This window comes from Neoarius graeffei, chromosome 5 (genome assembly GCF_027579695.1).
Source record: "Neoarius graeffei isolate fNeoGra1 chromosome 5, fNeoGra1.pri, whole genome shotgun sequence".
Lineage (NCBI taxonomy): Eukaryota > Metazoa > Chordata > Actinopteri > Siluriformes > Ariidae > Neoarius > Neoarius graeffei.
In genome coordinates this window covers 31,807,020-31,831,195 of record NC_083573.1, presented here as the reverse complement: position 1 = coordinate 31,831,195, position 24,176 = coordinate 31,807,020, and the positions used below count along the sequence as shown (strand labels likewise).

Here is a 24,176-nt window from a genome sequence, read left to right as displayed (position 1 = left end):
AAAGTACAAACTGTAAATAAAAACGGAATGCAATAATTTACAAATCTCAAAAACTGATATTGTATTCACAATAGAACATAGACAACATATCAAATGTCGAAAGTGAGACATTTTGAAATGTCATGCTAAATATTGGCTCATTTGAAATTTCATGACAGCAACACATCTCAAAAAAGTTGGGACAGGGTCAATAAGAGGCTGGAAAAGTTAAAGGTACAAAAAAGGAACAGCTGGAGGACCAAATTGCAACTCATTAGGTCAATTGGCAATAGGTCATTAACATGACTGGGTATAAAAAGAGCATCTTGGAGTGGCAGCAGCTCTTCGAAGTAAAGATGGGAAGAGGATCACCAATCCCCCTAATTCTGCGCCGACAAATAGTGGAGCAATATCAGAAAGGAGTTCGACAGTGTAAAATTGCAAAGAGTTTGAACATATCATCATCTACAGTGCATAATATCATCAAAAGATTCAGAGAATCTGGAAGAATCTCTGTGCGTAAGGGTCAAGGCCGGAAAACCATACTGGGTGCCCGTGATCTTCGGGCCCTTAGACGGCACTGCATCACATACAGGCATGCTTCTGTATTGGAAATCACAAAATGGGCTCAGGAATATTTCCAGAGAACATTATCTGTGAACACAATTCACCATGCCATCCGCCGTTGCCAGCTAAAGCTGTATATTTCAAAGAGAAAGCCGTATCTAAACATGATCCAGAAGCACAGACGTCTTCTCTGGGCCAAGGCTCATTTAAAATGGACTGTGGCAAAGTGGAAAACTGTTCTGTGGTCAGACGAATCAAAATTTGAAGTTCTTTATGGAAATCAGGGACGCCGTGTCATTCGGACTAAGGAGGAGAAGGATGACCCAAGTTGTTATCAGTGCTCAGTTCAGAAGCCTGCATCTCTGATGGTATGGGGCTGCATTAGTGCGTGTGGCATGGGCAGCTTACACATCTGGAAAGACACCATCAATGCTGAAAGGTATATCCAGGTTCTAGAGCAACATATGCTCCCATCCAGACGACGTCTCTTTCAGGGAAGACCTTGCATTTTCCAACATGACAATGCCAAACCACATACTGCATCAATTACAGCATCATGGCTGCGTAGAAGAAGGGTCCGGGTACTGAACTGGCCAGCCTGCAGTCCAGATCTTTCACCCATAGAAAACATTTGGTGCATCATAAAACGGAAGATACGACAAAAAAGACCTAAGACAGTTGAGCAACTAGAATCCTACATTAGACAAGAATGGGTTAACATTCCTATCCCTAAACTTGAGCAACTTGTCTCCCTCAGTCCCCAGACGTTTACAGACTGTTGTAAAGAGAAAAGGGGATGTCTCACAGTGGTAAACATGGCCTTGTCCCAACTTTTTTGAAATGTGTTGTTGTCATGAAATTTAAAATCACCTAATTTTTCTCTTTAAATGATACATTTTCTCAGTTTAAACATTTGATATGTCATCTATGTTCTATTCTGAATAAAATATGGACTTTTGAAACTTCCACATCATTGCATTCCATTTTTATTTACAATTTGTACTTTGTCCCAACTTTTTTGGAATCGGGATTGTATTAATGGGATGTGACATCACTCCCTGTGACAGATGGGAGTCCAGGAATTAAATAAATGCAATAAAAACAAACTGTTTTTAATTGTAGGCATTGTGTTTAAAACTGTATGGATGGGCCAGAAGCCAAACCATGCATGCAGGGCATTCTCACTCAAAAGGGATTAATGATCCAAAAGTGGAGTCTGGTCCATTAACACAAGAACTTATTGCCATGTTTGTGTACAGCAAAACAAGCAAATTATTAAAACCAAGAAGTACACTCAAAAGAAGTGGATATAGAAACCACTCAATGGGATAGATCCTTACACACGAACAAAAAGATTTTTCCTATGAAAGAAACATTTACAAGCTAAATTTGACATTCGTTAAATAAATTTTGATCCTATTGTAGCCGTAACTAAATACAAAGACAATAGTTATGCATACTATTAATTAACTTAATGTGAAGATAATTCACAGATAATCAACGGATTTAAGGTTTTTTTTAAGATTGTGTATATTTTTAATCTTTTGTATTTGTAATTATTTGTATCTGTACATGCCCGACCCCACCAGCTTTGCTGATCAATTTATCGTGTTTAAAGTTATTCATTCATTCATTCATTATGAGTTGGAAAATTATCCATCCATTGAGTTCCCCGACATCTCAAACTACCTGGTCCTGCAGACATCGTTCCACATGGACACACAGATGAAAACCTGAAAGAGCATGGAGGAGTGTGACTTTTTATATGTGGCTGGGTTAAAGATCTGGGCATCGGGACAATACAAGATAAATCCTGTATTGTTTTTGCACAGGTAAATAGGAGTTTGAGCTTTTTGTACACGTCTTTGCGATGGTTGCTCGGATGCTATAAGTTTTAGTATCAGGAGTAAACAAACCACAGCAGCTCGATTCTCAATCCTCCCTGCTCTTCTCTTCCAGCAGGCATCACAAATCCATGTAATTTACCCAAACGTATTTATTTATTCAGCCTGCTGCACTCTCTCTCTCTCTCTCTCTCTCTCTCTCTCTCTCTCTCTCTCTCTGTGCACACATGGGTTAAATGTAGAGGAGGAAAGTGACACAATAAAAGCTTGTTCTTTTTAATTTACCCACAAATGTATTTATTCGACTTGACAAGTGTATAGCAAATCAGCTACCGTTTTTGGGACACTACAGCATCCTGAACTATTTAGTATTTGGCTTCAAATTTGAAAAAAATTTGCGGCCCACTAGATGGCGCTTCGTGGCCCAGTGGTTGAGAAACATCAGTTTAGCTTAAAGGGCTGATGACACGAACATGACTCAATGCAATTTCTTAAATAAACTATACAACATGGCAAACATGTTAGATTTCTGTTATAATTACGTGAAAAGAAGCTGTTGTTACGCGAATATCCAACTTTTAATTGCACAGCGCAAGAAAACTGGGTCCGTGGCTCGCGGCCATGTTGTGACGTCAGCGGAAGAACACGCTGCAGTTCACTGGCTGTTCTACTCTGGTTCTACTCAATGGAAATGGCGCATGAAAACACCGGTGAACTCTCTAGTGCTAGCTCTTCCTCTTCTGGGAGTCTAGAATTGTGTTGATCTCTTCCGAATAGAATCTATGATAGCCTACCCTCTTTACCCTTTGCCTCTCGTTGCTAGGCGGCAGTTACATGAAAGCCGCAAGCTTTCACAAGCAAATACATGACTGATATCACGCCGACTTTATGATTACATTTATGATTATCATGTAGAATCTATAGCTCTACGTACCTTTATCTTATGTCGTTTCACAACATATGTTCTGACAGGAGGACTGTCTTTGGATCCAGCATAGCTACTAGTAGACCCCCTCCGGAATACTGGCAGTGTTGCCAGATTGGGAGGTTTCCTGCCCAGTTGGGCGGTTTCAAGTGCATTTTGGTGGGTTTTGAACATATTTTGGGCCGGAAAACACTTGAAACCGCCCAACTGGGCGGGAGACCTCCCAATCTGGCAACACTGTGTAGGCACTGCTGATGGTAGTAACACACGTTTGTGCTGAACTGAACACCCAAGAGATTCTTTTAAGCTGGGAGGGGTGTCAAAACAATCCAAATCGAAGTGTTCAGAGCACAGGACGGATGTTGGTGAGGGCTCCCACTTGTCACGAGTGCGCCTGACTTGCTTCACCCACTTTGCATGCAGCTCAGGATCTCTGGGAAACTTGAATAAACTTACCCCATCCTTGTAGGTTTTGGAGCAAAAGCCGGCAACACAACGCGAAGGCATAATAACTATAACTATAACATATATATATATATATATATATATATATATATATATATGAGTGATTCCACGCTTATGGGTACTGAAATGGGGACATGAACTTATTCACCTAAAACCATTTCTTTTTTTACCATCAGGTCACAAAACATGTAATCTTTAATGAATGATATGTTAAAAGATAACTTTAATTTTCTGAGATGTAATAAAAACATATTTATATGCCAAAGTCAAGCCTATGAGTTCCAAAATGATGTCTGTTACATTACTTCTGTTATGATTGTCCATCTCGCGTCTGTTACAAATTAATTACAATCTAGCTATATACCATGTTAATCTTATTGAAAGAATGTGTATGTTTATTCTACTACACAGGTTTATTAATTATATTTGCTAAAACATCACCTTCCTATGTTTCAAAAAGTAATTCTACATTGTTAAAATTGAGAATATACATGTCCGCAACACTTCTGTTACGTTCTGACTTTGGCATATAAATATGTTTTTATTACATCTCAGAAAATTAAAGTTATCTTTTAACATATCATTCATTAAAGATTACATGTTTTGTCACCTGATGGTAAAAAAAAGAAATGGTTTTAGGTGAATTTTTAAAAATAAGTTCATGTCCCCATTTCAGTACCCATAAGCGTGGAATCATATATATATATATATATATATATATATATATATATATATATATATATATATATATATATATATATATAATGTATAATAATGTATAATAAAAATACTAATAATGATAAACTGAACACCTGCCGCATCAACAACAAACTGGTAAGTTAGGAGGAAGATTCTTTCGCTGACGTCATATAGCTCCTCCTCCTCCTTCGTCTCCTGGGTGCTGCAGCCCCGTCAAATTTGCCCAAATAGCCGCGTTTTTTATCATAACTTGTAAAATAGGCGCCTTCGTGAATTAATATATGGATCATCGGGAATTACTTTTTATGTTATAAAACATCGCCAAAGATGTCAAAAACGTGTCATCAGCATTTTAAAGATAATAAAACAAAAAATACAGCTTTTTACATTACCAAAAAGTCCTCTGTCCTGAAGCTTCCGTGGTTTTGATGACCATTACAAAGACATCCAAGACTGTTACATAAATGTCTCCTTACAGAAAGCTTCACTGTATAAACTGTAAAGTCCCCATGAATAAGGTGATACTACAGAAATGATAACGTACTGGAACTGCATTAATATAAAATTGTGATTTGAATTACATCTAGGACTACTGTCAGAGCTGCTATTATAGAAAATTAATTAACGCTTTCTGACCAATCAGATTTGTGTATTTTATCAAGTGTTCTGTATTTCATGGCTAAGACACATGGTTTTGGCTGAGGTTTGTGTTAGTTTCTGAGCTCTCATTCTTATTATTCATAGCCATGCCCACATTTCATGAAAAGTGATAAAGGAACTCGGCAATGGCTTTTGAACTAGGAAAAATATTCTCAAATTAGTTAAACAGTATGACATCTTATAACAATATTAGCAAGCCAGATAGCTGTAAATGTTTATGGCCAAGCAAAACTACCTAGTGTTAAAGAATAACACCAAATGAAGCTAACATTAGGAAATGTCTCAGAAGAATGCTATCTTAGGATGAACTGATCTGTATAACTAGATGATAACTTAGATAATTAGCCTGGCTACTTGGAGCAGGAATTTTTGTCATTGTTGAAAAATTTCAATCATTTCAGTATGGATGATACTATAGTTTCAGCTTGATTTTGTACTGTATATTAAATTTTTTTCTTCTATTTTATGAAACTGACATTTACGTAGCCAAATTACAGTATGCCTTTCAAGTAATCTCCACAACATTACCACAAGATGTAGCGCTACATCCTAAAACGTCATTCTTTTATTCTAGTATTTTATTATAGAATGGTTTACCATCAAATGTCAAAGGTGCTCGGAGTAAATCTCAGTTCAAATTTCTAGTTAAAAAGTTTTTATTTCAAAGTCTTAACAGACAAGAATCCAGTCATTTTGTATTTTATTAAATGTAATTTTCCACTTTTAATATATCTCTCTACTTACCTATTGATTACTATTTTTTATTGGTGCTAGTGAACTATGCTACGGGGTTTTGTTTGTTTGTTTGTTTGTTTGTTTTTATAATGGCCCACAATGGGGGTGGCACGGTGGTGTAGTGGTTAGCACTGTCGCCTCACAGCAAGAAGGTCCGGGTTCGAGCCCCGTGGCCGGCGAGAGCCTTTCTGTGCGGAGTTTGCATGTTCTCCCCGTGTCCGCATGGGTTTCCTCCGGGTGCTCCGGTTTCCCCCACAGTCCAAAGACATGCAGGTGAGGTTAACTGGTGACTCTAAATTGACCGTAGGTGTGGATGGTTGTTTGCCTCTGTGTGTCAGACCTGCGATGACCTGGTGACTTGTCCAGGGTGTCTCTCGCCCATAGTCAGCTGATAATGGATGGATGGACAGACCACAATGGAAATAAGTACATGTATTTTCTTGTGTCATCCATATATTATTTGCACTAACATTTTAGTATTGAATAAACAAATTAAAAAAATCAAAAAGTGATGATTTAAGGATGCAACTGAAATCATGCTAAAATGGATATGGTAAGCTTTCCTTTATTATTTAGCAAAATTAGACTTGTAGCCCTAAAAATCTCATCTCATTATCTGTAGCCGCTTTATCCTGTTCTACAGGGTCGCAGGCAAGCTGGAGCCTATCCCAGCTGACTACGGGCGAAAGGCGGGGTACACCCTGGACAAGTCGCCAGGTCATCACAGGGCTGACACATAGACACAGACAACCATTCACACTCACACTCACACCTACGGTCAATTTAGAGTCACCAGTTAACCTAACCTGCATGTCTTTGGACTGTGGGGGAAACCGGAGCACCCGGAGGAAACCCACGCGGACACAGGGAGAACATGCAAACTCCGCACAGAAAGGCCCTCGTCGGCCATGGGGCTCGAACCCAGACCTTCTTGCTGTGAGGTGACAGCGCTAACCACTGCACCACCGTGCCGCCCAACCCTAAAAATATTCTGAAGTATTCCTTTCATGGTGCCAGGTTTAATAGGGCAACAAATGAAATAGGGCTAGAGTTGAAATACCTGATTTCTAGAATCATACATGGGACAGTTGGTTGAGAGAAAGACATAGAGTTAAAAAAAAAAAGTTAAAGCTAAGAGGACCCTTAGTGAAGGGGACAATTACATTTTACTGACAGTGACTTTAGCAGGGAAAGAAGCAAACATTCTTTCCAGTGCACAGCTGGTCTGGACTCATCTGGACCCTAGCAACACACACACACACACACACACATACACAGTGAGAGAGAGTGAGAGAGAGAGAGCAAGCTATGCTACTCATTCTTTGAACTTTGATTTCTCATCCTGATGAAGTCCAAAGGAACCGTATGTGAATTAACATGCTTTTGAAGCATATGGATGTTTCAGTACAACATGTTTAACCTTTGTGTGTGTGTGTGTGTGGGTGGGTGGGTTCATTTGGTTAAGATCAAAGACTGAGACAAAGCAGCAAGTCTAATTATAGACTCTTTGAAGAAGATAATGAATCATCATAGGTCTTGATGACACAGAGAGACAGTGGATGCAGTGTCAATGCTGCAGCAAGGTGGTAGTCAAAATATTAGCATCTATATCGACAAAGTGAATGATTTGCACATTGCGGTTGCAGTATTTTGTCGATAAACAGCAGTTTTTCCACAGGTTTAAGTGTCTCATATGTTGTGTGTTTCAGTATGGGCGATCAGACAGCTACCGTGTGGCTACCACACACGACAAAGATGATAAAGGCTCTCCTGACAAGAAGAAAAAAGGGAAAGATCTGGATGACCTGAAGAAGGAAGTGCCTCTGGTAAGGTCCTGAATCGCACAGTGATTTAATATCAGTGGCAGAGGTGGACAAAGTACCCAACTTCATTACTTAAGTCAAAGTACAGATCCCACTGGTCAAATGTTACTCCGATACAAGTGAAAGTTGTCCAGTCAAATTTTTACTTAAAGTACTGAATTACTTGCTTTTAAAAATACTTAAGTATTAAAAGTACATTTTCATACATGTCAACCTATACGGATTGTCCGGAAATTATACGGATTTTAGCTCATTTCAAGGGCGTACAGGCGTATAAACAAAGTCTTACGGATTTTCAGTATTTTCTGACCTAAATTTATTTTGTGTATCTTACTTGAACATCGTCAGCTGACCGTCGCAAAAACATACAAAAGCTCGATTTATAGACAAAGAACAGCGTGTATGCAGGGGCAGATAACCCAGACTATGTGAAACCGGATGTTTATTCCTCAAGCCTCGTGCAGTATCGCGACTGCGAGACTTTGCTCGTTCCGGTCATGCGCACGATCTGCATTTAAACGCGCCAAACGGTCATTGTTCGAACGATTTTCTCATTGTGCAGAGCGACATTGTTTACACCTGAGAGATTTTGAATAGCGTCTGCTGAGTGAAAGAATGGGAACACCGAGAAAGAAAATGAGATACGGCGGGCGGTATCTTCCTGAATGGAAGGAGACATTTAATGGTGTCATTGTTCAGGCGAAAAATGAGGAGTACGCGCACTGCACAGTTTGTGTGCGAGATATAAAAGTTGCGGCGTCTGGAGTTTACGACGTGAGGGAACACATGAGGTCCAAACTACATCAGCGAAATTTGCACCAGAAACAGAATCAGCCGCAAATGACGATGTTTGCAAAGCCTAAGACCGATGATCAACCAACAAGTGTAATAAGAGCAGAAGTTACGATCTGTAATTTTATTGCTCAGCACAATTTGCCGCTAGCCGTTGCGGACCACCTGACAGAACTGTTGCCGCGAATTTGCACGGACAGTACGATTGTGAAATCTATCAGTTGTAGGCGCACCAAAACAACGCAAATAGTCAAAAAGAGCTTGGACCCCGAAGCTACACTACCGATCATCCAGCACTGCCGGACGTCGCCATTTTCCTTGATGATCGACGAATCCAATGACAAAAAGACGGACAAGCAACTGGCTGTTTTGGTGCGGATCTTCGACATAAACAGAGGGGCGAAGTCAAGAATCATAGACATGCCCGTGTGCAATATCGGCACGGGCGAGGCGATTTTCGACATGCTGGACGAAGTTCTCAGGCAAGTTATATTTACTTATTTATTTATTAAGTTTGGTGCGATTCGAAGGCTATAAGGATTTTATGTTGATTTTACGGATTTCTTCCTCTGATACTACAGGTGGACGCCCAAAGGGGTTGACATGTATGCATTTTCTGTCAATGCATTGTTGTATTATTGCCACAGCACTGACAAAACCTAATGCCTCTGAAGCATCCTACTGGATTTATTGATTAACTTGTAGAACCTGTAGAATAAACGCTTAGTAGAACGTTACAAAATGAAACACATATTACAACCAAGCAGAATCATCAATAAATTGCTAACTATTTTTTCTCTTTGGCTACTGGTAAAAATATGTAGTAGCTATAGTAATTATGCAAGGTCACAAAAGCTACAGTGTTAACGTTACCAAAGACAGAAATGTGAATTCACAAAATGAACGCATGCTGTGGAATCATGGTGGTTTAATGTTAAGCTCGCTAGTCAGTGAAACTCCACCTGACATGCTAGCAAACTCTTTTCAAACTCCAAATCATATTGGGTAGCTAACACTACTAGAAAAGAAAGATTTCTACATTCTGTTTATTTGGCAAGATTATGCTAAAACATATTTCTGAAAGGACTTCAGATAAGTTAGCATTATCGATGTTAGCGTAACTCCGTTTTTACATGCTAACTAACAGTGTCCAAGTTAACTAGCTATGTGTTAACGTTAGCCGTGGACAAGGCTACGGCAACTTGGCGGGCAAATCCATAGAAAGTCATTTGACTAACCAGACTGCATCGCTATTGCAATGTTCTCGCTAGCTCTAAAAGCACAGACAACTTCATTGCAAGCTTTCTCTTGGAATAAAATGTTTGCATACGTGGACGGCGAATTTTTGGAGGCCGTGATGTGGTTTGTTTTAAGCAAACATTTAAAACAAAACAAATCTTTAATCCTTTCCCCAGAGCATTCTCCAGAAGAACCGCCTCCTTCCATTCTGCCATCAGTTGATCATGTTCAAATAACGCTGCTGAGAAATCATTGAACTTGATTTTATACGGTCCATGGACGTGACGTGACCGTCTCAGTGTCAACTGCGAAAAAACCAATCGCGTTTTAGAAAGGAAAAGAAAAACCATCCGCTTTCAAAGCCGCTTCATAGTCACGAGTAACGAGGACCTTGATAGAAACGTAGTGGAGTGAAAAGTACGATATTTGTCTTTCAAATGTAGTGGCGTTAAAGTCATAAGTTTCCAAAATAACAATAATAATAATAATAATACTCAAGTAAAGTACAGATACTCAAAAAGTGTACTGAAGTACAGTACTCAAGTAAATGTACTTCGTTACTGTCCACCTCTGATCAGTGGACATTATGATAGTCATGAAACATGTTTGAGTGTTCATAAAAGCAGTACTTTTCTTCTTGTTGTTCGAAGCTGTCACATGTCACTCTGTATTTCAGACAGAACACAAGATGTCAGTGGAAGAAGTGTGCCGGAAATTCCAGACAGACATAGTTCAGGTGAGTGTCTCTTCCTCTGTTCAAAATAGTGCAATGCTTCAAAATGTCCACTAGGTGACAGTGTAACCCAATTCACTGCTGTACCAATTTCATACATGACTCAACGCTAATGCTGTTCATTTCCCATCCCTGTGCATGAACACCATCCATCCATCCATTATCTGTAGCCGCTTTATCCTGTTCTACAGGGTCGCAGGCAAGCTGGAGCCTATCCCAGCTGACTACGGGCGAAAGGCGGGGTACACCCTGGACAAGTCGCCAGGTCATCACAGGGCTGACACATAGACACAGACAACCATTCACACTCACATTCACACCTACGGTCAATTTAGAGTCACCAGTTAACCTAACCTGCATGTCTTTGGACTGTGGGGGAAACCGGAGCACCCGGAGAAAACCCACGCGGACACGGGGAGAACATGCAAACTCCACACAGAAAGGCCCTCGCCAGCCACGGGGCTTGAACCCGGACCTTCTTGCTGTGAGGCGACAGCGCTAACCACTACACCACCGTGTCGCCGCGCATGAACACAATTTAAAAAAAAAAAACATACAACAACGATTCCTTTAAGGTTCTATTAAAGCTTGGTTCCCAGATTTCATTTCATATTTCATATTAATATTCAGTACCATGCCTATGCTCTCTCTGCATCAGGGTCTGACTAATGCCAAGGCGGCTGAGTTTCTGCTACGGGATGGTCCAAACGCTCTCACACCTCCCCCAACCACGCCCGAATGGGTAAAGTTCTGCAGGCAACTCTTTGGAGGCTTCTCCATCCTGCTGTGGATCGGCGCTATCCTCTGCTTCTTGGCTTACGCCATCCAGGCTGCCACTGAGGATGAGCCAGCTGGGGACAATGTATGCAAAACACACACACACATAATTATACATGTTTACAATTTCAGATCTGATAACACATACTTGATGTGGCTCAGGTATGATTGCATTATACACCGCAATGTCAGTAAGTCTGCTTCCTCTCTGCCTCAGTTGTATCTAGGTATTGTGCTGTCAGCTGTAGTCATCATCACCGGCTGCTTCTCCTACTTCCAGGAGGCAAAGAGCTCCAAGATTATGGAGTCTTTCAAGAACATGGTGCCCCAGGTACACTCACAATGTGCTCCACAGACACTGGGGAGCCTCAGAGATCTTCTTACTGTCTGATGTACAGTATATTGCACGCTTACAGCGCTATACAACCAGCATGGTGCAGTTGCTAGTCCAGATATAGAACCATCCTGAGGAACATTCTCTTTTCACACAGCAAGCGTTGGTGATCCGTGAAGGAGAGAAGATGCAGATTAACGCTGAGGAGGTCGTGGGTGGAGATCTTGTGGAGGTGAAAGGAGGTGACAGAATTCCTGCTGACCTCAGAATAATATCTTCCCATGGCTGCAAGGTACACAGACGATGTTGCGATCAAGAGATGTTGTGTGCTTGCATGTTATTAAAGCACCACATACAGATGTCTGTCCATATAGCCATTCTCACATAGTTCTACTAGCTTTGATGGGTGAAATAAGAGCTGAGCGATCTGTCTGAAACCGAGCCACTCGTTTGTACAGGTGGATAACTCCTCTCTAACTGGGGAATCAGAGCCACAGACACGATCGCCCGACTGCACCCATGACAATCCTCTGGAAACCCGCAACATTGCCTTCTTCTCCACTAACTGCGTAGAGGGTACCGGCTCTTCTTCAATAATTTACTGGCTTAGTCACCCACTTATTACTCATGCTCTTACTCATTTTCACAACCATTTTCACCCTATTTCTACCCACTTCGTTTGTAGCATATGAGGCAAGAATTTCCTGTACGAATGCCCGAGCACTGTGATTTAATTGTGTCAGTATGTTTGCAAATATGTGACTGTAATAAGCAAATACAAAGCTGAAAATGAGGGATTATGTTTCTGTTATATATTTCTTATACAGCCTACAGTAGATACTGCATGCTGCAGATGTGTTACATAAAGGTTAGGTTGAAAAATGCTGGAGTATTATTTTAAATGGATCATTCAAGATTCAAGGTTCCTTTATTGTCACTGTACCGTACAAAACAGTGAAATTGAAACAAGCAATCCAATCAGTGTATTCATACAAACACTTAGTATTAAAAAAAAGATAGATCTGTACAAGATAAACATTCAAGCAAAAAGATAAACAAATCTGTACTAGTTAGATACAGTGGTGCTTGAAAGTTTGTGAACCCTTTAGAATTGTCTATATTTCTGCATAAATATGACTGAAAACATCATCAGATTTTCACACAAATCCTAAAAGCAGATAAAGAGAACCCAGTTAAACAAATGAGACAAAAATATTATACTTGGTCATTTATTTATGGAGGAAAATGATCCAATATTACATATCTGTGAGTGGCAAAAGTCTGTGAACATCTAGGATTAGCAGTTAGTTTGAAGGTGAAATTAGAGTCAGGTGTTTTCAATCAATGGGATGACAATCAGGTGTGAGTGGGCACCCTGTTTTATTTAAAGAACAGGGATCTATCAAAGTCTGACCTTCACAACACATGTTTGTGGAAGTGTATCATGGCACGAGCAAAGGAGATTTCTGAGGACCTCAGAAAAAGCATTGTTGATGCTCATCAGGCTGGAAAAGGTTACAAAACCATCTCTAAAGAGTTTGGACTCCACCAATCCACAGTCAGACAGATTGTGTACAAATGGAGGAAATTCAAGACCATTGTTAGCCTCCCCAGGAGTGGTCGACCAACAAAGATCACTCCAAGAGCAAGGTGTGTAATAGTCGGCGAGGTCACAAAGGACCCCAGGGTAACTTCTAAGCAACTGAAGGCCTCTCTCACATTGGCTAATGTTAATGTTCATGAGTCCACCATCAGGAGAACACTGAACAACAATGGTGTGCATGGCAGGGTTGCAAGGAGAAAGCCACTGCTCTCCAAAAAGAACATTACTGCTCGTCTGCAGTTTGCTAAAGATCATGTGGACAAGCCAGAAGGCTATTGGAAAAATGTTTTGTGGAAGGATGAGACCAAAATAGAACTTTTTGGTTTAAATGAGAAGCGTTATGTTTGGATAAAGGAAAACACTGCATTCCAGCATCCTTATCCTATCTGTGAAACATGGTGGTGGTAGCATCATGGTTTGGGCCTGTTTTGCTGCATCTGGGCCAGGACGGCTTGCCATTGTTGATGGAACAATGAATTCTGAATTATACCAACAAATTCTAAAGGAAAATGTCAGGACATCTGTCCATGAACTGAATCTCAAGAGAAGGTGGGTCATGCAGCAAGACAACGACCCTAAGCACACAAGTTGTTCTACCAAAGAATGGTTAAAGAAGAATAAAATTAATGTTTTGGAATGGCCAAGTCAAAGTCCTGACCTTAATCCAATGGAAATGTTGTGGAAGGACCTGAAGCGAGCAGTTCATGTGAGGAAACCCACCAACATCCCAGAGTTGAAGCTGTTCTGTACGGAGGAATGGGCTAAAATTCCTCCAAGCCGGTGTGCAGGACTGATCAACAGTTACCGCAAACGTTTAGTTGCAGTTATTGCTGCACAAGGGGGTCACACCAGATACTGAAAGCAAAGGTTCACATATTTTTGTCACTCACAGATATGTAATATTGGATCATTTCCTTCAATAAATAAATGACCAAGTATAATATTTTTGTCTTGTTTGTTTAACTGGGTTCACTTTATCTACTTTTAGGACTTGTGTGAAAATCTGATGATGTTTTAGGTCATATTTATGCAGAAATATAGAAAATTCTAAAGGGTTCACAAACTTTCTAGCACCACATAGATAGATAGATAGATAGATAGATAGATAGATAGATAGATAGATAGATAGATAGATAGATAGATAGATAGATAGATAGATAAAAAGATAAACATACCTATACAAGAACTGCTTAAAAAAATAAATGTAATCCTATGTATGTAGGGTGTGACCTATGATACAGCATGATGATCAGTCAGTGGGTTATTGCAGAGTGATAAGTGAATGTATTGCACAGTTAGGCATGATAATTGCACATTTGCCCATGTTGACAGAGTGCAGTTGAGCAGGAGCAATATAAATAAATAAATAAATAAATAAATAAATGTGATTGAGAGAATAAGGTGCATGTGGTTATAAAAACATATACTCTTTAGGTCAGAGGTACCATAGGCATGTAGAGGTGTAGACAGTTTGTGTTACAGTTCAGTCCTGTTTCTGTCCGTACCGCTGGCATCTGTGTAGGTGACTGGCTTTGTTCATCATGCAGCCAAAAATAAATGAAACTTTCTTGACAGTCATTGTTAACAATCGCTTTGAGGATTTCTAGCAGGACTACCCCTAAAAGTGCACACCTTGTTATGTTAAGGACTTTATATACGGTGGAATAATTCTGCAATAAAGTCTCTCTGTCTGTTCTTCTCAGGCACTGCCCGTGGCATTGTCATATGCACTGGTGATCGTACAGTGATGGGCCGCATTGCTACTCTGACCTCAGGCCTGGAAACAGGGAAGACCCCCATTGCCAAGGAGATCGAGCACTTCATCCATATCATCACGGGCGTGGCCGTCTTCCTGGGACTCAGCTTCTTCATCCTGTCTATCATCTTGGGCTACACCTGGCTGGAGGCTGTCATCTTCCTCATTGGTATTATTGTGGCTAATGTGCCTGAAGGACTGCTGGCTACTGTCACTGTGAGCACCGAAATAAAATGGAAATTGAAATAGTCTCACACACACACACTATATATATATAGTGAGACTTATATAAAAGAGACATACCCTGTGTCTAAAATCACTCCCTACTCACTATATAGGGCACTATATAGTGGGGACGCCATTTTGTAGTGCTGTCCGAAACCTTAGCGAGGATTATTTACACCCTATATAGTGCACTCAAAGTATCCCACAATGCATCATGAAAAGTAGTGTACAATGATGGTCACTAACCAAGCAATATATTCCACCATGCATTGCGATTGTGCTGAAAGAAATCAAATTAAAAGCTGTAAAAGCTGTTTCATAAGGAGAGTTAAGTACTTTAGATTGAGTATAGCAGTAGTTTGTTTTTTCTTATGACAACGGAAACGAAACAAATTTATAAGTTGTGGCACAAAAATGGCAGTAATGTTGTAGTGTGTTGGGGCGAATGGACGCAGGAAGAAACACATTATAAATGGACATTCAAGTACAATTAAAAATAGTAAGAGAATAGAAAATAAGTTAAAATAGAATAAGATGGATAAAATACAAGAATAAAAGTTACAGTGCAGAGCGAGGAGTTAATCAAAACCTCAAATTGGATTTAATAAAAGGCAGAGGCAAAGAAGAAAGTATTCAGCCTTGATTTAAAAAAAACTGAAAGCTGCAGGTACTTTGTGTTTATCTCATTATCTGTAGCCGCTTTATCCTGTTCTACAGGGTCGCAGGCAAGCTGGAGCCTATCCCAGCTGACTACGGGCGAAAGGCGGGGTACACCCTGGACAAGTCGCCAGGTCATCACAGGGCTGACACATAGACACAGACAACCATTCACACTCACATTCACACCTACGGTCAATTTAGAGTCACCAGTTAACCTAACCTGCATGTCTTTGGACTGTGGGGGAAACCGGAGCACCCGGAGGAAACCCACGCGGACACAGGAAGAACATGCAGACTCCGCACAGAAAGGCCCTCGCCGGCCACGGGGCTCGAACCTGGACCTTCTTGCTATGAGGCGACAGCGCTAACCACTACACCACCGTGCCGCCCCCTTTGTGTTTATTAATGTGGGAAATTATACGCTCAGTATAATATGGATTTATCACAAAAACACATGCATGTATTTATTATTTTGAAAACCCACCAGCCGACTGATCTGGCACGTTTTAATTGTGCGACAGTAATGACGTAAATACCAGCGTGACGGAGTAGTGTCCGAAAGCGTTTTTTCATTTTACCAATGAGCTCACTATATAGGGCGGCACGGTGGTGTAGTGGTTAGCGCTGTCGCCTCACAGCAAGAAGGTCCTGGGTTCGAGCCCCGGGGCCGGCGAGGGCCTTTCTGTGTGGAGTTTGCATGTTCTCCCCGTGTCCGCGTGGGTTTCCTCCGGGTGCTCCGGTTTCCCCCACAGTCCAAAGACATGCAGGTTAGGTTAACTGGTGACTCTAAATTGACCGTAGGTGTGAATGTGAGTGTGAATGGTTGTCTGTGTCTATGTGTCAGCCCTGTGATGACCTGGCGACTTGTCCAGGGTGTACCCCGCCTTTCGCCCGTAGTCAGCTGGGATAGGCTCCAGCTTGCCTGCGACCCTGTAGAAGGATAAAGCGGCTTGAGATAATGAGATGAGATGAGATGAGCTCACTATATAGTCCTCTATATAGTAATTCCCTATATAGTGAGTAGGTAGTAGTGAACGAGTGAGTGATTTTGGACACAGGGATTGAGACATTTCCACTAAAATCACCCAGTCAAAACTAATTCTATTCCTCTTTTGCCTGGCAGGTGTGTTTGACCCTGACAGCGAAGCGCATGGCAAAGAAGAATTGCCTGGTGAAAAATCTGGAGGCTGTAGAGACTCTGGGCTCCACGTCCACCATTTGCTCAGATAAGACCGGAACCCTGACGCAGAATCGCATGACTGTGGCCCACATGTGGTTTGACAACCAGATCCATGAGGCTGACACCACTGAGGACCAGTCCGGTTCGTGAACCTTACCACATAATGACTTATCAACTGCATTTTAGTTTCCAAGGGGTAGGCAAGCTAATAACAAATATCATTAAACCATGATAAAATTGCTTTATTCTGTAATGTAAATACTCAGATTGATCCAGCTGTATTAGCCAGGTTGTGATGTTGTCTTGGCATTTTAAAACTGTACGAGAAAAATGACCACCTTGTGGTTTTTATGATTAAATGTCAAACACCTTAAATGTCATTTACACATTACTGGGTTTTATTTTTCACCGTTTAATGTGTATTACAAATGTCACTTGCACTCAGCCTCTACTGAGACAGTTGCTGTGGGTGGAACCTTAAGAGATCTTAAGAGTAATAAGCAGAAATAAGAATAAAAGTCACAAAATATTCTTTTGTGTAATCGAACTGCTTTAGGAGGTAAAGCAAACTTGCAGGTTTTCCAAAGCTCTTCTTAATTCATTTTCATGCTGACTTTTCCTCTGCAGGCGCATCCTTCGATAAGACCTCAGTGACATGGGTGTGTCTGGCTCGTGTTGCGGCTCTGTGTAACAGGGCGGTGTTTAAAGCGGGCCAAGACACTCTACCAATCCTGAAGAGGGACGTGGCCGGTGACGCCTCCGAGTCTGCCCTCCTGAAGTGCATCGAGCTCTCCTGTGGGTCTGTCAGACTGATGAGAGATAAGAACAAGAAAGTAGCTGAGATCCCATTTAACTCCACTAACAAATATCAGGTCAGTATTGCAAATAGCCCAAGAAATAGAAAAAAAAACCCAGGATGGCCTAAAATCATTCTACCAAGTCACCAACAACTGTCAAATCACCAACTACAAACACTCATGGCACTTATAAACAGGCATTATTCTATACACATTCACTTGATTTGAGCAATCGTGCACTCTGATTGGCTACTCTACTACTAGGATATCAGCTCATATACCATGAGTAGAGAAAAACAAAATGCCGGAGCATTTTACTGAACCAACTGAGGATGAAATAAAAACTACTCGAAAACAAAACCCCAAAAAATAAACGAAAAAGCAAAAAAAATATAGAATAAAAGTATTTGACGGTAAGGACGTATCCTTTTTTTTCTTTCAAGAATTATTATTATTATAGCATTTTTCACAAATTGCTCCTGTCGTTTCGCCGGTTTGTTTACATTCTAAGTGGAAATGATTTTGTCAGCTGTTTTGTATAAAGTTTTCATTTATTGAATTTGCAAAAAATAAAAATGCTGTGTTTCTCAAAATCCAGTGAATGTGGATAGAATAAAACAGTTATTCCACTCAATCTCGTCATACATGGCTTATAGCTGACTTGGAGCTACAGGCCTCGTTCATGTACGACTTACTTTCGTGGAATAACTGTTAATTATGTCTATTATAAACATAAATATTTCAGCTACAAAACAGGATGGTCATCAAACGAAAACATTTTCTGAGAGCTACTGTATGTTGTAGAAAATTAGCGTACTTTATCTCATCTCATCTCATTATCTGTAGCCGCTTTATCCTGTTCTACAGGGTCGCAGGCAAGCTGGAGCCTATCCCAGCTGACTACGGGCGAAAGGCGGGGTACACCCTGGACAAGTCGCCAGGTCATCACAGGGCTGACACATAGACACAGACAACTATTCACACTCACATTCACACCTACGGTCAATTTAGAGTCACCAGTTAACCTAACCGGCATGTCTTTGGACTGTGGGGGAAACCGGAGCACCCGGAGGAAACCCACACGGACACGGGGAGAACATGCAAACTCCACACAGAAAGGCCCTCGCCGGCCACGGGGCTCGAACCCGGACCTTCTTGCTGTGAGGCGACAGCGCTAACCACTACACCACCGTGCCGCCTAGCGTACTTTATATAGTGAATAAAGAACAATGCAGAACATTGTATACTGCAGCATTGTCATTAATGTTAGCAATATTATTGTTGTTACGTTATTGTTACAGAGCTTGAAAATAACTTAAACAAATGCTGTAACTAAGCTATAGCCTACTGAGGGCTACACAACTGTCCACACCCCAGGAATTCATCTCATCTCATCTCATTATCTGTAGCCGCTTTATCCTGTTCTACAGGGTCGCAGGCGAGCTGGAGCCTATCCCAGCTGACTACGGGCGAAAGGCGGGGTACACCCTGGACAAGTCGCCAGGTCATCACAGGGCTGACACATAGACACAGACAACCATTCACACTCACATTCACACCTACGGTCAATTTAGAGTCACCAGTTAACCTAACCTGCATGTCTTTGGACTGTGGGGGAAACCGGAGCACCCGGAGGAAACCCACACGGACACGGGGAGAACATGCAAACTCCGCACAGAAAGGCCCTCGCCGGCCCCGGGGCTCGAACCCAGGACCTTCTTGCTGTGAGGCGACAGCGCTAACCACTACACCACCGTGCCGCCCCCCAGGAATTCATATATTTGTTAATTTCCCTTAGTTGGGTATTAATGCAATAGACTAGCTGACTTGCTCACCCTGTATTATTACGTTTCGTTAGCTGCCTCTTTTTAGTTCAGTCAATTTCTGAGGCAAACAAAACACGAGACTGGACAGCACACTGATGCTTCCACTACCCAGTGGGCTAGATAATGAATTTATGATTTGTCCATCCCTGAAGACTATTATATTTCCTTTCACTCTCTCTCTTTCTTCTTTAGCTATCCATCCATGAGACTGAGGACCCCAATGATAACCGCTATCTGCTGGTGATGAAGGGAGCTCCAGAGCGCATCCTGGACCGCTGTTCCACCATCATGCTACAGGGCAAGGAGCAACCCATGGATGAAGAGATGAAGGAGGCTTTCCAGAACGCCTATCTGGAGCTGGGAGGACTGGGCGAGCGAGTGCTGGGTGAGAAAGCTAATGAAAGACATAAAGAGACAATTTATGACAACACAAACTGAGAGATATGAGACTGTAAATAGGGTTTAACTGTTACCACTTCCTGTTCCCCATCGCAGGATTCTGCCACCTCTTAATGCCTGAGGATCAGTACCCTAAAGGTTTTGCCTTTGACACAGATGATGTTAACTTCCAGACAGACAACATGTGCTTTGTGGGCCTGATGTCCATGATTGACCCTCCCCGTGCCGCTGTGCCTGATGCAGTGGGCAAGTGCCGTTCAGCTGGTATCAAGGTCATCATGGTGACTGGAGACCACCCCATTACAGCAAAAGCCATCGCCAAGGGAGTGGGCATCATCTCAGAGGGCAATGAGACAGTAGAAGACATTGCAGCTCGTCTCAATATCCCAGTCAGCCAGGTCAACCCCAGGTAACATATGCACACACAACACACTCTCAAAACACATCCCACACCTACACAGTCCATACAGAAGGCATTGTTACTTTAAAATGTTGATATACAGAAATGTGTTGTGTCAGTGTTCCTTTGTTTTATGTGTTTTAGGGATGCCAAAGCCTGTGTAATCCATGGGACAGAACTGAAGGACATGTCTCAAGATCAAATAGATGAGATTCTGCGCAACCATACTGAAATTGTCTTTGCCAGGACCTCTCCCCAGCAAAAGCTCATTATTGTGGAGGGCTGCCAGCGACAGGTACACACACACACACACACACACACACACACAATTCTCCATGATCCCAGGATGTATTTGTGGATATACAGTGGTGCTTGAAAGTTTGTGAACCCTTTAGAATTTTCTATGTTTCTGCATAAATATGACCTAAAACATCATCAGATTTTCACACAAGTCCTAAAAGTAGATAAAGAGAACCCAGTTAAACAAATGAGACAAAAATATTATACTTGGTCATTTATTTATTGGGGAAAATGATCCAATATTACATATCTGTGAGTGGCAAAAGTATATGAACCTTTGCTTTCAGTATCTGGTGTGACCCCCTTGTGCAGCAATAACTGCAACTAAACGTTTCCGGTAACTGTTGATCAGTCCTGCACACCGGCTTGGAGGAATTTTAGCCCGTTCCTCCATACAGAACAGCTTCAACTCTGGAATGTTGGTGGGTTTCCTCACATGAACTGCTCACTTCAGGTCCTTCCACAACATTTCCATTGGATTAAGGTCAGGACTTTGACTTGGCCATTCCAAAACATTAACTTTATTCTTCTTTAACCATTCTTTGGTAGAACGACTTGTGTGCTTAGGGTCGTTATCTTGCTGCATGACCCACCTTCTCTTGAGATTCAGTTCATGGACAAATGTCCTGACATTTTCCTTTAGAATTTACTGGTATAATTCAGAATTCATTGTTCCATCAACGATGGCAAGCCGTCCTGGCCCAGATGCAGCAAAACAGGCCCAAACCATGATATTACCACCACCATGTTTCACAGATAGGATAAGGTTCTTATGCTGGAATGCAGTGTTTTCCTTTCTCTAAACATAACGCTTCTCATTTAAACTAAAAAGTTCTATTTTGGTCTCATCCGTCCACAAAACATTTTTCCAATAGCCTTCTGGCTTGTCCGCGTGATCTTTAGCAAACTGCAGACGAGCAGCAGTGTTCTTTTTGGAGAGCAGTGGCTTTCTCCTTGTAATCCTGCCATGCACACCATTGTTGTTCAGTGTTCTCCTGATGGTGGACTCATGAACATTAACATTAGCCAATGTGAGAGAGGCCTTCAGTTGCTTAGAAGTTACCCTGGGGTCCTTTGTGACCTCGCCGACTATTACACGCCTTGCTCTTGGAGTGATCTTTGTTGGTCGACCACTCCTGGGGAGGGTAACAATGGTCTTGAATTTCTTCCATTTGTACACAATCTGTCTGACTGTGGATTGGTGGAGTCCAAACTCTTTAGAGATGGTTTTGTAACCTTTTCCAGCCTGATGAGCATCAACTACGCTTTTTCTAAGGTCCTCAGAAATCTCCTTTGTTTGTGCCATGATACACTTCCACAAGCATGTGTTGTGAAGATCAGACTTTGATAGATCCCTGTTCTTTAAATAAAACAGGGTGCCCACTCACACCTGATTGTCATCCCATTGATTGAAAACACCTGACTCTAATTTCACCTTCAAATTAACTGCTAATCCTAGAGGTTCACATACTTTTGCCACTCACAGATATGTAATATTGGATCATTTTCCTCCATAAATAAATAACCAAGTATAATATTTTTGTCTCATTTGTTTAACTGGGTTCTCTTTATCTACTTTTAGGACTTGTGTGAAAATCTGATGATGTTTTAGGTCATATTTATTCAGAAATATAGAAAATTCTAAAGGGTTCACAAACTTTCAAGCACCACTGTATGATGTCCCCACAGTATATGAATATGTGGCTGCATATTGGCTGCATGATTCTGAATTAAAATTGAATAAATGTAAATTAAACTCATCATACTTGTAAACACGGTATTTGTATTCAAATATCTTATACTGTATCATGAGCAAAAATAGCCACTATTTACTATAAAAGTTAATCTTGGTTTTCCGTAGTTGTTTCTCCTGTTCCAGTAAACTCATAGTTCAGGTGAGGTCACATGGGACAGTGTCTCTAGCCTTTGGTCAATGATTTGGCGTCCTGATTATTTTTGTTAACTCGTCTTTCTCAGTCTCTCATTCTCATTCTGTCTTCTCTCTCTCTTTCCCTCCAACTCTCAGGGGGCTATTGTAGCTGTGACTGGTGATGGTGTAAATGACTCTCCTGCTCTAAAAAAGGCCGATATCGGCGTTGCCATGGGGATTGCTGGGTCCGATGTGTCCAAGCAGGCTGCTGACATGATCCTGTTGGATGACAATTTTGCCTCCATTGTTACTGGAGTAGAAGAGGGTGAGTGAGGGAGAGGAATAAAAACAAAGCCCTTCATGATGAGCACTAAAAGCATCCTGTACTGACTAACGAATATATAGAGGATATTACATGGTTGTGCAAAGATATGAAATTTTATCTTCTTCTTCTGGCTGCTCCCGATTAGGGGTCGCCACAGCGGATCTTTCGTCTCCGTTGCTCCCTGTCTTCCACATCCTTCTCTACCGCACCTGCCACTTTCATGTCCTCTCTCACCACATCCATGGATCTCCTCTTTGGCCTTCCTTGTTTTCGTGTGCCTGGCAGCTCCGTCCTCAACATTCTCCTTCCCACATGCTCTGCATCTTTTCTCAGGATGTGCCCGTACCATCTCAGTCTCATCTCTCTTAGCTTCATTCCCAAGCTCTCCACATGTGCTGTCCCTCTGATGCGCTCATTCCTTATCCTGTCCAACCTTAACATCCTCAACTCCGCCACCTCCAACTTTGCCTCCTGTCTCTTCGTTAAGGGTACGGTCTCCAATCCGTACATCACAGCTGGCCTCACTACTCTCTTATACATCTTACCTTTCACTTTTGCTGGGACTTTCCGATCACAAATGACTGCTGAAATCCTTCTCCAACTGCTCCCCCCTGCCTGCACTCTCTTTCTCACCTCACTATCGCAGCCCCCATTTTCCTGCACAGTTGACCTCGGGTACTTGAATTTCACATGAAATTTATCTTCGATTGGTGAATATATTCACAAGTGAACAAGTGAAAATTTTTCAGCCCGAGAAGATAAACTTCATGTCTTTGCACCAGCGTGTAATGTTCTTTATATTATATGGACACATCCACAAAAATACACAAGTTTTTGCAATTAAAAAGAATTTAAATTTTGATCTGGTTCTCCACTTTGACAATGCGCATCTAGTTAGTGGGAAAACACTGGGAGTGACGTCATCAGAGTGAAATATCAGGAAATATGTCACTCAGATCTGCAGTGTATTTCGGATGAAAAATGCGAGTTTTTCAACACGAGAAGATAAACTTCATCTCTTCAAGCCAATATGTGATTTTTCTTTTTATTATTATTTCTTCTTTTTATCTCACAGGTGACATATAGAGATTTATGACATGGATTTGGTTCTCCATGTCCCAGATGTAGCGCGTATAAAAAATAGGAGTGGCAATATTTCCCAGTAAAACACTCATGTCTATATAATATATTTAAATAATATTGGCTGGCTTTTTTTCATGATATATCAGATATATTCCATTCAGCTAGCAAGATACTGAATGA

At 41.4% G+C, this 24,176-nt stretch overlaps 1 protein-coding gene across 1 annotated transcript in view; it reads left to right on the top strand.

The window, feature by feature from the left end:
• atp1a3b (ATPase Na+/K+ transporting subunit alpha 3b) overlaps nt 1-24,176 on the top strand; it is a 48,544-nt gene that overhangs the window by 18,044 nt on the left and 6,324 nt on the right. Inside the window, exons 2-14 of the mRNA XM_060921550.1 lie at nt 7,584-7,700; nt 10,405-10,464; nt 11,120-11,323; nt 11,456-11,569; nt 11,730-11,864; nt 12,031-12,148; nt 14,879-15,147; nt 16,940-17,138; nt 17,624-17,868; nt 19,812-20,004; nt 20,115-20,427; nt 20,563-20,713; nt 22,745-22,913. Of these exons, the coding sequence (XP_060777533.1) occupies nt 7,584-7,700; nt 10,405-10,464; nt 11,120-11,323; nt 11,456-11,569; nt 11,730-11,864; nt 12,031-12,148; nt 14,879-15,147; nt 16,940-17,138; nt 17,624-17,868; nt 19,812-20,004; nt 20,115-20,427; nt 20,563-20,713; nt 22,745-22,913 (2,287 nt within the window). The remainder of the gene's footprint in view (nt 1-7,583; nt 7,701-10,404; nt 10,465-11,119; nt 11,324-11,455; nt 11,570-11,729; nt 11,865-12,030; nt 12,149-14,878; nt 15,148-16,939; nt 17,139-17,623; nt 17,869-19,811; nt 20,005-20,114; nt 20,428-20,562; nt 20,714-22,744; nt 22,914-24,176) is intronic.